General features: G+C 46.5%; 1 protein-coding gene across 4 annotated transcripts in view; it reads left to right on the top strand.

Moving 5' to 3' along the window:
- The window catches only part of ADIPOR1 (adiponectin receptor 1), a 25,512-nt gene extending 11,549 nt beyond the window's left edge, over positions 1-13,963 (top strand). The window contains exons 7-8 of one of the 4 annotated variants that reach the window (XM_025211363.1): positions 3,917-4,110; positions 13,832-13,963. In XM_025211363.1, coding sequence (XP_025067148.1) covers positions 3,917-4,110; positions 13,832-13,840 — 203 coding nt within the window. In that variant the 3' untranslated portion in view covers positions 13,841-13,963. Of the gene's footprint in view, positions 1-3,916; positions 4,111-6,246; positions 8,792-13,831 lie in introns of those variants that run through there. The other 3 variants (XM_025211364.1, XM_025211362.1, XM_006029898.3) reach the window with 3 other exon arrangements.
- Positions 13,964-14,530: the final 567 nt, after the last annotated feature.

Below are 14,530 nucleotides of genomic sequence, written 5' to 3'. Positions count from 1 at the left end.
CCTCTCTAGGCAAAACTTACCTGTCAAATCATTTGAGCTGTTGTTCTTAAGGTCCCCACTACAAAAGGTTCATAGATTGTAAGGGACTGGAAAGGACCTTGCAAGATCATTGGGTCCAGCCCCCTCTGCACTAGGCAGGAAAGACAACTGGGGTCAGGTGATCCCAGTTAGGTGACCGTCCAGTCTCCTCTTGAAGATTACCAGGGTAGGTGATTGCGCCACCTCTGAAAGGAGTTTATTCCATGGTCTGAACGCCCTAACTGTGAAGAAGCTTTTCTTAGTGTTAAGCCTGAAATGGTCTTCCAGAGGTTTGTAGCCATTACTCCTGGTTTTCTCCAAGGGTGCCCTGGTGAACAATTGTTCGCTGAGCCCTTGATGTATTTCCCTGATATAGCAGTAAGCTGCTACCAAGTTCCCTCTCCGCCTTCTCTTTTTTAGGCTGAAGAGACCCAAGTCCCTCAGCCTATCCTCGTATGGCTTGCCTTGCAAGTCTCTGATCATACGGTTGGCTCTTCTCTGGACTCTCTCAAGCTTTTCCACATCCTTGTTGAAGTGCGGCACCCAGAACTGGATGCAGTACTCCAGTTGTGGTCTCACCAATGCTGAGTGAAGTGGAAGAATCACTTCCTTGGTTTTGCTTGAGATGCATCGGTTGATGCATGCCAGAGTATTGTTTGCCCTGCTGGCTATAGCATCGAATTGATGGCTCATGTTCATACTATGGTCTATTATTACTCCTAGGTCCCTTTCAGTCATAGTGCCAGTCAGTTTGGCACCACTGAGCCTGGAAGTATGTTGGGGATTGGTCTTCCCCAGATGGAGCACTTTACACTTCTGAGTGTTGAATTTCATTTGGTTCTGATCCGCCCAACTTGCTAGCCTCTCTAGATCTGCCTGTATCTGTAGCCTATCTTCAAGCATGACCACGCTTCCCCATAACTTGGTGTCGTCCACGAACTTGGCCAGTGAGCTCTTCACTCCAACATCCAAATCATTGATTAAAGATGTTGAAAAGTACTGGACCGAGCACAGACCCCTGAGGGACACCACTGGCCACTTCTCGCCAGGACAATACAGATCCGTTCAGGAGAACTCTCTGGGTCCTACCTTGCAACCAGCTTCTTACCCACCTAACTGTCGAGCAGTTAAGCCCACAATCCTCTAATTTTCCCGTGAGAGTGGGATCAAAGGCCTTTTGGAAGTCTAGGTATACAATGTCGACCTCCTCTCTCTTATCCAGGTGGCAAGTTACTTGGTCGTAGAAGGAGATGAGATTGGTAATACAAGACCTGCCCACAACAAAGCCATGCTGGCTGTCGTTCAGAATCCTGCCTTCTGCAAGTGTATCACACGTAGACTCCTTGATGAATTTTTCTAGGATTTTCCCTGGGATAGAAGTTAGGCTAATTGGCTTATAGTTGCCCAGGTCCTCTCTCATCCCCTTCTTGAAGATTGGCACAATATTGGCCCTCTTCCAGTCTTCAGGGACCTCCCCTGAGCATGACAATCTGATTTAGCTGAGTGTTGCTCCCAAGAGATGTCTGGGTAACTTGAAGTCGCCCATTATGACCATGTCCCGTGCACGCGCAGCCTCTGCCAGTTCTTGAGAGAACTCCAGATAAAGCTTCTCCCCCTGGTTTAGCGTCTGTAGTATGTTCCTACAGTTAGGTCTGTCTCACTGCCCTTCCCCTCCCCCTGAAGTTTGACCCAGATGGTTTCGGGCCGCTCTTCTTAGGAGCTGATGTTGACCTCCTAGGAGGTGTACTGCTCTTTCACATAGAGCTACACCTCCACCTTTCTTCCCTACTATGTCTCCTCTGTGCAGGGTGTAGCCCTCTATGGCTATGCTCTAGTCATGTGAGGACTCCGTAATCCCTACTAGATCATAATGCCCACTGGAGAGTAGGAGGGCTAGCTCCTCCTGTTTGTTCCCCATGCTCCTGGCATTAGTGTACAGGCACCTGAGTCCTCCAATTGAGACCCTCGATTCCCTGTCACACTGCGGGAGATCCATTCCCTCAGCTCTTGCAAGAGTGGCTCTCCTAGTGTCCCCAGCTTCAGAGCTTTCTTGTGTGCCAGTCCCTGGGCATGCTCCAGTCAGTGTTTCCCCATCCCCTGGTGATCTTAGTTTAAAGCCCTATCTAGAAGATCGGCCATTCTGGCTGAGAATAGGGACTTACCCCTCTGCATGAGGTGGATGCCGTCCCTTCCCAGGAGTCCTTTTTCCCTGAAGTGTGCACTGTGGTTGAAGAAACCAAAGCCCTCTTGGTAGCACCACCACTGGAGGTGTCCCACTTTGACTCATCCTTCCCTCCTAGGTCCATGGCCCGCAACCAGGAGCACAGAGGACAAGACTACCTGTGCCCCTGACCCCTTGAAGCCCAGCCCCCAGAGCCCTGTAGTCACTCATGACCCGGTCCAGATTACTTCTGGCCATGTCATTCATGCCCATGTGGACAAGTAGCATGGGGAAGTGGTTGAAGGGCCGGACGAGCCTAGGGATTCTCTCCGCAACATCCTGGATGCGGGCCCCAGGGAGGCAGCAGACCTCTCGGGCTAGGGGGTTCAGATGGCAGATGGCTCCAGCGGTGCCCCGCAGGAGGGATTCCCCACCACCACCTTGCGTCTCCTCTTGGGGGTGACAGTTCTCTGACTACCCACCTCCTCCTCCAGTGTCTCCATTGGAGCCTCCTCATGCGTGGTGAGGGGAGCATACCTGTTGTACAATACCAGGGGAGGAGCAGCCCTAGCCCTGCATGTTTTGGAGCCTGAGACCTGCCATCTTCCAGGTAGCTCCAGGTGGGTCTTTTCAGCCAGCCTTCTTGTTGGCCACCTTCTCCTCTATCTTCTTCTCTTCTTTATTCTTCAGGAGAAGAGCCTGACTCTAGTAATCGTCAATCTCCTGCTCATGGGCCCTGATGGCATGGAATTTGCCTACCTGGGCCTGGAGCTCAGTCACCTGGGACTCCAGGGACCTCACTAAGGAGCATACCCCACAGTGGGGGTGACCTTGCTCCCATTACCAGTTGCTGGCAGCTGTGCCAGGCAGCCCCCAAGCCTGGTTCCAGGGGCTCCGTCTGGGTGGAGGCCTCAGTGGTGCAAGGGAAGGGAGTACCAGTTGGGGCTGAGGTGGGAAGCCACAGGGTACAATGCGTCCCCACCATTGTATGGTAATAGGCTATGCTACTACCCACAAACTGGCCTGTGGACTGCCTGCAGTCCTGAATGAAAAGTATGGGAAGTTTTCTCTTTGCATAATTCAAAATCAGCTGACAGGACTTGGCTGAAATATTAAAAGAAGTCCCCATTTGGTCTTGGGAATAAAAGGCTATTTCTCAGAACTGTGAATGGATGAAGTCTGCTGCCTGCGGCTGGGTGTGAGGTGCATTCTGTCAGCTCTAGCAGCAGAGTATTTTCCATGCAGAAGAATATTCAATGGGTGGCTCAGTGAATTGTGGATTGGACAGAGGTGGGACTAGAACACCGAAAGTAATGGTTCTTGAATTTGTATCATAGTTCAATATTTTCCACAGTAGTTCCCATTTGACTATTGGCAGATTTATGAGAAGTCCAGGCTTAGTCCAGGTTCTTGGTAGACAGGTGCCCACGTTGAAATTTCATCTTTTATAGTCTGTGCTGGGAAGGAGGGGGTGGGCAGCAAGATAGATCTACATGATCTACCCAGGTCCTTACGCTGGTGCACGGGCTCTAATATGTTGGTTCACCCAGAAGGGAACCTTTCCTAGAACAGCTTTGAGGTATGATGACAGGGCAGAGATGCCCCATACTGAGCTTGGGTGCAGGAACCTTGCATTTGGTGGTCCTGGGAGTAGTGTGGCAGACCTGGGGCCATATTCCCTCTGGCTCTATTTTGAGCAAAGGCTGAGTATTTTCCATGTGTCTCTTGTCTCCCCAGGAGTGTTTTTGGGGCTGGGGCTCAGTGGCGTTGTGCCTACCATGCACTTCACCATAGCAGAAGGGTTTGTAAAAGCAACCACCGTGGGCCAGATGGGCTGGTTCTTCCTCATGGCCGTGATGTACATCACTGGAGCAGGGCTGTATGCTGCCCGCATTCCAGAGCGCTTCTTTCCTGGCAAATTTGACATCTGGGTAAGTACAGATTTCACCAGAATATGTGGAAGGGCCCAAGAGGCAGACTAGCTTGTGAGCAGAGTGATGCAGGTAAAGGGAACATGAGAGTTGCATAAACAATGAGATGAGTCAGTCAAAGGAGAGCACTGCAAATTCCAGCCATGGGCTTGATGGGAGGAGAGTTATTCTCTGAATCCTAGGATCTGGCTGAGAAATAAAAAAAGGTGGATAAATAAGGGTTGGAGCTGCTTGGTGCTTTTGTTCAGTCACACAAAGAGGTTATGGCTATGTCACTGTGGGATCTATGGCCCTCTGAGACTGCAGGGTGCCTTCTGTGTGTGGGAAGTGGTATTGGCATGGACTGGAAGATAACTTGCTGTCAGCCAAAGGTACAACAGCTGGGCAGCAGTCACTACCAAGGAGCAGGCTGTTCCATCTGGCCTGCTAGAAAGTTTTTCCTCTATCCAACATTGTACCAAGAAAAGCCTTAATGCCCTGAAAAGACCCTCATTGTATCAAGCCAGTAGAGCTGATAGTCAGGAGAGGTGGGACTAGACCATAAAGTCCTGCCTTGGAGCTGTATGGGGACAAGAAGCTCCATGTTCTGTAACACCAACTCCTTTGGAGCGAATGGTGAAGGATGGGACAGTTCGAGGGTGTGTTCTTGCTGGGCAGGGGCTAGGTGTAAACAGCAGAGGAAGAGGTGAGGGGAGAGAAAACCGATTCATCCAACTGTCACTCAAGTACAGGGCCGGCTTGCAGGGCTGCCTACCTCCTTCAGTCACCCTGCAGCATTTGGTTTTGGGGATTTGTATGGTCCAGGGATCAACAACCAATGCCATTATGAATGCAAAACTTTCCAGCCCCACTTCCCATTAGTCCCTTTGCTTTATTCACTTTGAAGCTGGAGTTTTTCTTTCCTTTGCCTCAGTTACCATGGGGAGTTCATGTGCAATAGTAATGTCCCTTTTGGTTTCATCTGGGAAGCCATAAGTGCCCTGGGGGGCTACCTGCGTGTAGGCTGTAGCCGTGTTGGTCTAAGGGCATAAGCAGATTCTTTGGGTAAATCTGATATCTTTTAGACCAACTCAGATAGTTGGAAAATTTTTCTTTGCAAGCTTTTGGGTATAAATGCCCTTTGTCAGGCCTGTTCCTCTTTCCTATCCAGTGGCCCTGCAGCCTTAAGCCATTTGGGCTCCTCTGCCAGTATGGTAATGGTAATTCGTTTAGATCTTGGCCATAGCTTGTATATGGATGGAAAGCTAAAATCTGGTAGCTTCCTTCCTGCTGACCTCAGCTGCTGGTTGGGGGATAATTTCAGATGGACTGAACTGTTGCACCCAGTCCCACCTAGAAGGCAGCTGATATTTCCCGCAGCTAACATTTCATTGTCTAGTTCTGCTTGTGGTGGTGGAGAAATGTTTCAGTATCCCAGTGTTATCTCCAGTAAGAGAGTGAAGTAGCCCAATGTTAGAGATTATGGGAGAATCCATTTGAGGGGGGCCATTTCCCTTGTGCACAACTTACCCTGTCAGTAATGGCTAGAGCTGTTGGGGGTTAATTGTCAATTTAATCTCTAATTATTTGAGCCCACGCAAACAGCTGCTCTCTGTCAACTAACCCTCTGAAAGGTGGGGTGGTTCTTTGCCCAAAGTGCATCTAATCGCCGCGTGTATTAAATAAATAACTAAGAGAATTGACCTTAGACAAACAGCTAGTTTATTAAGTGCACACTAAACACTTAAAACACTCTAATTGTTAATAACAAGTGGAATAATTAAACACTTAATGAAACCGCACCAAACAAGCAATAAACAACAACAATGACCACAAAAATCCTAAACAATCCTAAAATCCCAAAAGGTCTGAGGGGAAACAGTATTAATAAGAGAGGAGAGTTTTATTTGACTGGTCCAGAGAACTTCTTTCACAGATCTCTTCCTTGGAGGCTATAGGTAAGTATCCCACATCACCCTGCTTAGAGACCAAAGGGTCTATTGCAAGGAGGCCTCAGATGAAACCTTGACCCATAACCCTTGGCTCTGGTGCTACAATACATAGGTCATCAGGACAGTTCACCCCAAAAGACAGCCCATCTCATGTGGTTGGTTCTTTGCCTTCTTGTTGGTCTAACTTTTTTTGCTTTCCCTTCAGTTCCAGTCGCATCAGATCTTCCATGTGCTCGTGGTGGCTGCTGCCTTTGTCCACTTCTATGGGGTCTCAAACTTGCAAGAATTTCGCTACGGACTTGAAGGGGGATGTACAGACGACTCTCTCCTGTGAGAGCGTCTAATGATTTTAGTACAAGCTTCCTAAGTGCTTTTTAAACTACGTCTTTGCTAAAATCAAAGGAAGACTCTAAACCGTTTGGAGTTTTTTAAAAAGAAAAATTCATTAGCAACATCCGTAATGACCAAGTCTTTGCATACCCTCCGAATGATTTGTTGGGATTGCCAGTGGTGTCCAGTGGGAAGAAACAAGCTCGACCATTAGTCATCCCTTCTGGAGGAAAAAGAGAAACCATCTTCTCCAGACAGTGTTTTAACCGCATTAGGATTTTTCTTACCTTTTCAGGAATTTTTATTTCTGGAAGCAAAGGGTGCAGATAACCTGCTCCCTATCTTAGCAAAGTAGCCTCATTTTTAGACCACTTCTGGAGAGACTAAAGTCATGTGTTATCAGTTCAAGTTCTGGATATTCTGCGTATCCATAGCAGCAGAGCTGCCTTGGCGATTGTCTGGAAGCCCATAATGCTAATGCCTGGCAATGGTGTACACAGATTCATGTAACTTAAGTTTTAATTGTCTTTTTCTTGATAAAGCAATGTAAACTTAAATGAGAGAATATTTAATATTTAATACTAAGCTTTAAAGAGACTTGCTGCCACTTCAGTGTACCTGGCTCCAGGGCCATCTGTGGTAGTAAAGGAAGGACAGTATTTTAGGGGAATGTAGAGCTGCTGTAGCCCATTGAAATAAAAAGGTCAATAGTTATTGTCTTGCTAGGAGCCTCTGTCTCGTTTTGTCAGGTTCCTGGTGAAGATTATACTAATCCAATGGTTCTTAACCTTTTTAGACTCAAGGCATCTCTTGGAAATTGCTAGCTCTTAACATTCACTCAGTTTTTGACTACAGAAAAAGAATAGAGCCATTGCTTTGTTGCCGACTACACCAGATCAATAATGCTAATAATTTTGATGCTATAAATTTCTGTTTTAAATCTCTGGGTTTATATTATGGGATCTGTACACCTAACACTCTGTTTGAGAATCAGAGTGGGGCCTTTGTGTACCAAGAAGCCCTGCTCTGCACTGTCTTCTGGAAGGAGTGAAAGGATAGCTTCTTCCAGGGATGGCCCAGACTCCAACAATGTCTACAAGCCCAACAGAGGTCTTGTACAGAAGCAAGACAATGAGCACAGAAAACTTTGGTAATGGCCAAAATTGGAGACTTCACCAATCCTTATCTGCACTTATCTAGATTCATGTTTAGACTAGAAGTTCCTCCAGGCCAAGAGTGCTGGAGTACACAAAAGGGGGCAGTTCTTGGCTCCAGGATGTTGGTCAGAAAGTAACAGTAACTGAGTTACTAAAGAAGTGACCACCTTGTAATAAGTGGTGGGAAAAATACAGGAACTTAAGGGAGATGCTAGAAAATAGCCTGCTTCAAAGACATTAAAGTTGCATAGGATTCATGGAATATGGACCAAAGAGGAAGGAAAGTCTTCAGACTGCTTAGGCATAATGGAACAATCCTAAAGTCTCAGAGTATGTGTACTTCTGAGGAGGTAGTACTGATGTCACATCTCTACTTGATTTGTCCCAACTTACTTCACACTTCTATGTAGACTAAGTTGGGTGGAAAGCTGAGTGATGCTATGGATCAAGAAGAGACTTGGGGAAGGGAAAGAAAAGTGGGTGAATTGATCATTTTTCATGGTGGCACAATGTTAACATCATAGTTTTTATATCCTGTAATAGACCCTTTGTTTTAATGTATAAAATGTATAAGTAATTTCAAAAGGGAGGTTGAGCTAGGTGTCATTTGGCCGATGACTTGAAGTTACGCATTTAGAACTGTGAGGCGCCTTAAATCAATTTATCAAAGCTTTGCACATAATTTATTTGCTGTTGTGTTAATCTATAAGAGAGGGAACATGTGAATTACTTGTACACACTTCAGAGTTCTTAAATAAGTGTGGGTTGAGTCATCACTCCCACAGATTAGGGCTTCTTGCTCAATGTGTGCAGCTGCAGGCAAAAAGCAGAATATTAAGATACTGAAGATATGGGCTGATAAATACAGACAAGATTATAATGGCACTCTCAAAGTGATGGTTTGCCTTTGTTTATAATTCTATGTACAGTACTGTCATCCCCATTTCCATAGCTGGATACCACACACCCTGGAACATAGAAAACAATTGTTTTTTTAAAGGCAGAACAAAGGAAAAAAATCTTTCATTGTAGTAACTCTAGTAGCAACTAGGGAGCTGAGCCTGCTCATTGTTCTGCTCCCTGTGGATCACTGCAAATTTTTAGCTTTACCTGGTAACCAGCAAAACTTGCCCATACAGTAAGTATTTCCCACTTATAGTTTATAACCCTAATTTCCTTGAAAACCTGACCATGTGAGTGGCCCTCCTCTGGACCCTCTCAAGGTTAATTAGATTTTGTCCCTCCCCTCTAGCGTGCCCACTTCTCCCCACATCTTTGTGTCGTCAGCAAATCTGGACAGCGTGCTTTCATGCCCACATCCAAGTCGCTGATAAAGATGTTGAATAGGACAGGCCCGAGGACCAAGCCCTGGGGAACTCTACCGCCCGCATCCCTCCAGGTTGCAAATGACCTGTCCACCACCGCTGTCTGGGTGCGACCATCGAGCCACCCATCTGACTGTGTAGGCATCAATGCCGCAATCGCCTCGTTTTTTTTTTATGAGACTGGGGTGAGAAACCGTGTCAAAGGCCTTCTTGAAGTCCAGGTATATGATGTCCATCTCGGTGCCCGCATCCAAGGACTTTGTGACCTGGTCGTAAAAGGAAGCAAGGTTAATCGGGCAGGATCTGCCTGCAGTGAACCCACGTTGGTTGCCCCTGAGCATTACCTCCCATGCTGGGCCCCTGCAGATGTGGTCCTTGATAATTTTCTCAAAGGTCTTCCCAAGGACCAAGGTGAAACTAACTGGCCTATAGTCATCTGGGTCCTCCTTTTTCCCCTTCTTATAAATGGGGACCACATTGACCCTTTTCCAGTCCTCTGGGACCTGGCCAGAGCACCACGAGCACTCATACAACCGTGCCAGAGGCCCTGCTATAACCTCCGCCAATTCCCTCAGTACCCTTGGATGAAGAATATCCAGACCTGCTGATTTATACATGTCCAGCTCCTCTAAGCGTTCCTTTACTAGATTGTCCCTGAGCCTGTCCGTAATCCTAGTGGGGGACCTGTCCCGGTTCCTGCTCAGAAATATGGTGGCAAAGAACTCATTGAAGAGATCAGCTTTTTTCATTGCTGCAATCACCAGCTTGTCACGCCTGCCCTGTAGGGGCCCCATAATACCTGGTGCCGCCTTCTTACGCCCTATGTATTTGAAAAAGGACTTTTTGTTATCCTTAATTCTGGTTGCCAGCCCTAGTTCTATCTCTGCTTTGGCCTTCCTAACTGCTTCCTTGCAATCATGAGCAACAGAGGTGTAATCCTCCTTGGTGATAGCCCCTTGCTTCCACTGATTGTATGCCACCTTTTTTGCCCTCAGGCCCTCCTGGATGCCTTACTAGCCAAGGGGGCTTTTTCACACTCTTGCCCCCTTTGGTTTGCGTTGGGACTGACTCCCTCTGAGCTCGGAGGATCATCTCCTTAAGGAACAACCACCTGTCCTGGACTCCCATCTCACTGAAGCTCCAAGTCCTCAATGTCTCTCTTACTAAACTCGTTAGCTCATTGACGTCGGCCCTCCTGAAGTCAAGGACTTGTGCCTTACTGCTTGCTTTCACCACCCTGTACCGGATAGTAAATTCCAGCAGAGGATGGTCACTAACGTCTAGGTAGTTGAGTACCTGCAGATCCCTCACCAGGTCATCGCCTGTGGCAAGGACCAAGTCCAGCAAGGCATTTCCTCTGGTGGGATTATGTACCTCCTGGGTTAGGTGGAGGTCCTGTATGCAGGCTAAAAACCTACATGAGCGTTCAGACCTGGCTGGCTGCTCCTCCCAGCAGATGTCTGGGTAGTTTAGGTCACCCATGACAACCACATCCCTTGGTCTTAACAGCTTCCATGGGCTGACCTGACAATTCCAGGTCCAGCTCATGGCCCTGGTGAGGCGGTCTGTAGTAGACGTCCACTATCGAGTCCCTTGCCCCGCGACCCCCTTGCATTCTAACCCAGAGCGCCTCAGTTTGCCCCTCCTCTGACCCCATCCTGATCATTGAGGATGCATACTTCTAGCATTTGTGTAGAGGCAATTGAGAGCTCCTATGGGTGCTCATGCTGCCCTCTTGTTCCCAAGCTTGCCTGGGCCCTTGTCACTTACTGGGTTGTTCCTGCTCACGTCACCTGGCTTGATGTCTAAGTGTCCTCCTGTACCTCTGCATCCCCATCCCCCAACGAACTTAGTTTAAAGCTCGCTGTATAAGATCAGCCAACCTGGAAGAGAAAACACACTTACCTTTCGGAGAGAGATGTAGCCCGTCTCTCCCTAGCATGTCTCCTGTGCGGAAGTGTGGGTCATGGTTGAAGAATCCGAAGCCCGCCCGGTAACACCAGCTCCGAAGCTGCTGGTTGACCTCTCCGATGCAGGCCTTGTGGTGCCATCCATGCCTGCTCACCAGAAGAACAGATGAAAAAAACCACCTGTGCTCCCATTTCCCTAAGCTTGGCCCCCAGAGCCTTGTAGCCTTTCATGACATGGTCCAAACTACTCCCGGCTGCGTCATTAGTGCCCACATGGATGAGGACCAAGGGGTAGCAATCAGAGGGCTGGATGAGGTCCGGGATCATCGCTGTGACATCCCGAATCTGAGCTCCGCGATGGTCAGTGAGTCTAAGAGGGTTGGGCATTTAAGTGGATCAAAAAACTAGCTGGCATTGCAATGGCTTGCTTTAACGTTATTATTGGCAGTTCCTGTTTTGAAAAGCTTGAGACAGATTTCATGGCGGCAGATTATCCCATGTCTGCTGTTGGGGGCTAGCTGCGAAGTAGCTGTTGCAGCCGTTCAGGAAGAAGAGGCTGTGCTGCTCTCATATCCCTAGGTCTGTCTTCTTGGGCACACAAAGACAAGTGGTTTGTTTTGGACCCAAGAAGAGGGAGCTCTACAGCCCTAGGACTACCTCACTTGGAGCATGAGGCAGGCTCTAGGGTCTGCCTGAAGCAGATTAACCCAGTGCTGCTCTTTTGGCCTGTCCCTTTGCCGACGGACATGCAAAGCAAGAGTTTTTAAAAACAAACCAAACCTCAAAAATCCTAGTGAAGCAAGACATGCCACACTCGCTGAGAAAAGGATGAAAGTAAGTGCCTGACACATTGATCGTGGTGTTTAATGGACTACTGGAACATGCTCAGAGCTTAGATCCAATAAAAGGCTTTAAGCACCTAAAACAGGACTTTGGGCAGTGGTGTCCAAAACCTGTGAATCAAAAAGAGCCTTAACATAGCAGCTGAACCTGGGCAATGTCAATCTTTTACATAATAGCCTGACATTTATAGCTCTTACTGGAGACCCAGCCGTTCTCAGCTTGAAGCACTCATGCTGGGGAAGGGTAGGCCTTCATTCAGCATTTCTTGTCGATTACCTGTAGACAACTCCTGATCACACACGAAAGCATTTTTTTATCTCGTTTCTTAGGTGCTAGCTTAACTCTCCCCAAGAATAAGAACATAAGAAATGTTATCCTGGGTCAGACCAAAGATCTGTCTAGCCCAGTGACCTGTATCTCAATAGCAGAGAGCAGATGTCAAGTAAGTAGCACTGCATGGGGGAGTATAGGCACATAACTGGTAGTTAGCTCGATTCCAGAGACCCCTTTTTGGACCTGGCCTTCAAAGACTATGAGATACATGGAGGTTAAGACCATATATAGAAAAAAATATGGTGCTAAAGAAACAACTGCCTACTGTACGTGTGCTAGTGTTCACACTTCAAAAGAAATGTCAACTAATAGGATTCAGAAAAGAACTGGATAAAAATGGGCCTCACAGTAAAAGAGTGAAGGAGCTAGGTTTGTTGATAAGGTTAATAAACCAAGCTAAAGAAAAGGCTGAGAAGCAACTTGACTGTGGTCTTTAAAAACCACCATCCACTGAAGAAAAGCATTCTGATTTTTCTTAATCTAGCAAAGACAGAAGAAAATTCAGTGTCCTAAGAGGCAGAAGGCAGATCAATTTCACCTTAGAAATAAGCAGACAAGGTTCTTTGGGTTAATCTGTTATCTTTTATTAGACCAACTTAAACCAACATGGCTACAACCTACACCCCTGTAACATTAGAAATAAGCAACAGATTTTTATACACCGAGGGTTAACAATGAACAGTTACAGAACTCATTTTTCAGTCACTTGAAGTCATTTTTCTGAAACTTAAACATATTTCTAAACAATGCAATCCACTTCTACTAGCTAGTATGAGGTTGATGATGAAAAAAATCTCAAGGCAGCTCAGTTTAACAGATCAGCTTTTCCCGCCTTAAAAGCATGCATTCTCCATGATTTTACACTAAAATTGATATGTGCTGCCCCTGTTTTAAGATTTTTTCACATATAAGAAGTAGCTAAGAGACCAAAGGGAATTTCACCAAATGAAACAGCTTCAGAACATCAGTTGTAATCATTGTCAATTTGAAGGCCCGGTTTACCACGTTGTTTTGGCTGCCTTATGTCAGTGCAAAATTTCTAGCATATGCCCTACTCTTCCTCACCACTTCTCCCCTGTGTATCAACACACAGGCACACACGTGTGTGTACACTCCCACACACGTGTGTGTACATGACCAGAGCTATCATTAGGGGTTTAACTCCATTCATGATTTTGCAGAAACCATGAAATCCAGGATTGTCCACCAAGCCAACTTCAAATAAAATAAAATGCTGACTCCCCAGTGAGAGCCAACAGTCCTCACTGCTGTGGCCTGGCTTCACAGCCGACCCAATGGTAGGGAAAAGGCACTGGCTGGCGGGGCCACACGAAGGGCAGTAGACGAGATTGGCTGGGGCCGATCAGTGCCAAGGGGTGGGGCTGCACAAAGGGCAGCCAGCAGACAAGATGGCATCCCTCCTGTCCTGCCAGGGCCTCTCCACCAATCAGCACTGTGAGTGGGGCCAGCAGAGCACATCCGGGAAACATCCCCAAAATTTGTTCTTTATACCACGACCAACCAGTGAAAATTGTTTAGTCCCACCACGATTTAAGTAAGTCCTACCTATCATTGATCCTGATGGAAATAAAGCTTGAGAGAATAGTAACTCCCTCTACCACCCAGCTTTGGGTAGTGGAGGTGGCAACCTCTGTGCTACCGTCTCGGTCAGCAACGTTCCTTGGGCACGAATTCTATTCCTCCTTGGCCCGTCCTTATGTTTAATGCAATCGCCTGGCTGAGCTGAGGGGGAAGCAGGTTTTCAAATCCAGAAAATCTTATGCCATATAAGGTATGTGCACGAATATTTATTTATAAAGAAAATCAATTTATTTTGTATATAAGGAACCCCTGAGATGTCGTAATTATCTAAAATATGTTTTTCCATCTAGGAAGTGTGATCAATTACTACTATCAACTCACAAACATGGAAAGTCTGACTCAACACACTGACTCAATCTAGCCTTTACTCCGATCCTTTTAAACGGCCTATTTCAAGGCTCTGATTCCAAACAAGAAAGAAAATGTGAACCTAAAAAACACCATGCACTGGTATTTTGTTGCAAAGAACAAAGAACCCCATCTCCCCCACAAAACAAAAAAGCCCCAAACCAGACACTACATCAAAACCTAACTCAAACTACCGACAGGAAGACAGCGAGAACAAGTCTACTTTGCAAATAAATAACTAACTAAGCACTTTCGAAAAGCAGGGGTACTGCATCACAAAAATCAATCATATCATTCCTCTCCCCATCAACGACAACAGAATTATAATGCATCTTGCTATTAAAATGGTAAAAATGATTTTTATTTTTTTTAAAGGATTGAGGCCTTTGTAATAGGAGCCCTTACTGCCAGCACCCTGCTACAAAACTGAGTAGCAAGGACAGGCACGTATTTTTATGAAATTATGGCATCTATAAATCAATGAAGTTCTAACTGCAATTGGTTTCTGGACCAGGTCTGAAATCAAGAGGATTTTCTTTGCAGTTGTACCCAAGGAATTTGTAACTTGTTATTAATGAAAACCCCACACTTTGATAAACAGTGCTTTTCTTCCACAGCATTTTGAAAATTATATACCAGTC

The sequence above is a fragment of the Alligator sinensis genome, unplaced genomic scaffold (genome assembly GCF_000455745.1).
Source record: "Alligator sinensis unplaced genomic scaffold, ASM45574v1 scaffold773_1, whole genome shotgun sequence".
NCBI classification, from domain to species: domain Eukaryota; kingdom Metazoa; phylum Chordata; order Crocodylia; family Alligatoridae; genus Alligator; species Alligator sinensis.
The sequence above is the reverse complement of the archived record's forward strand: the minus strand, read 5'-3'. Positions and strand labels throughout refer to the sequence as shown.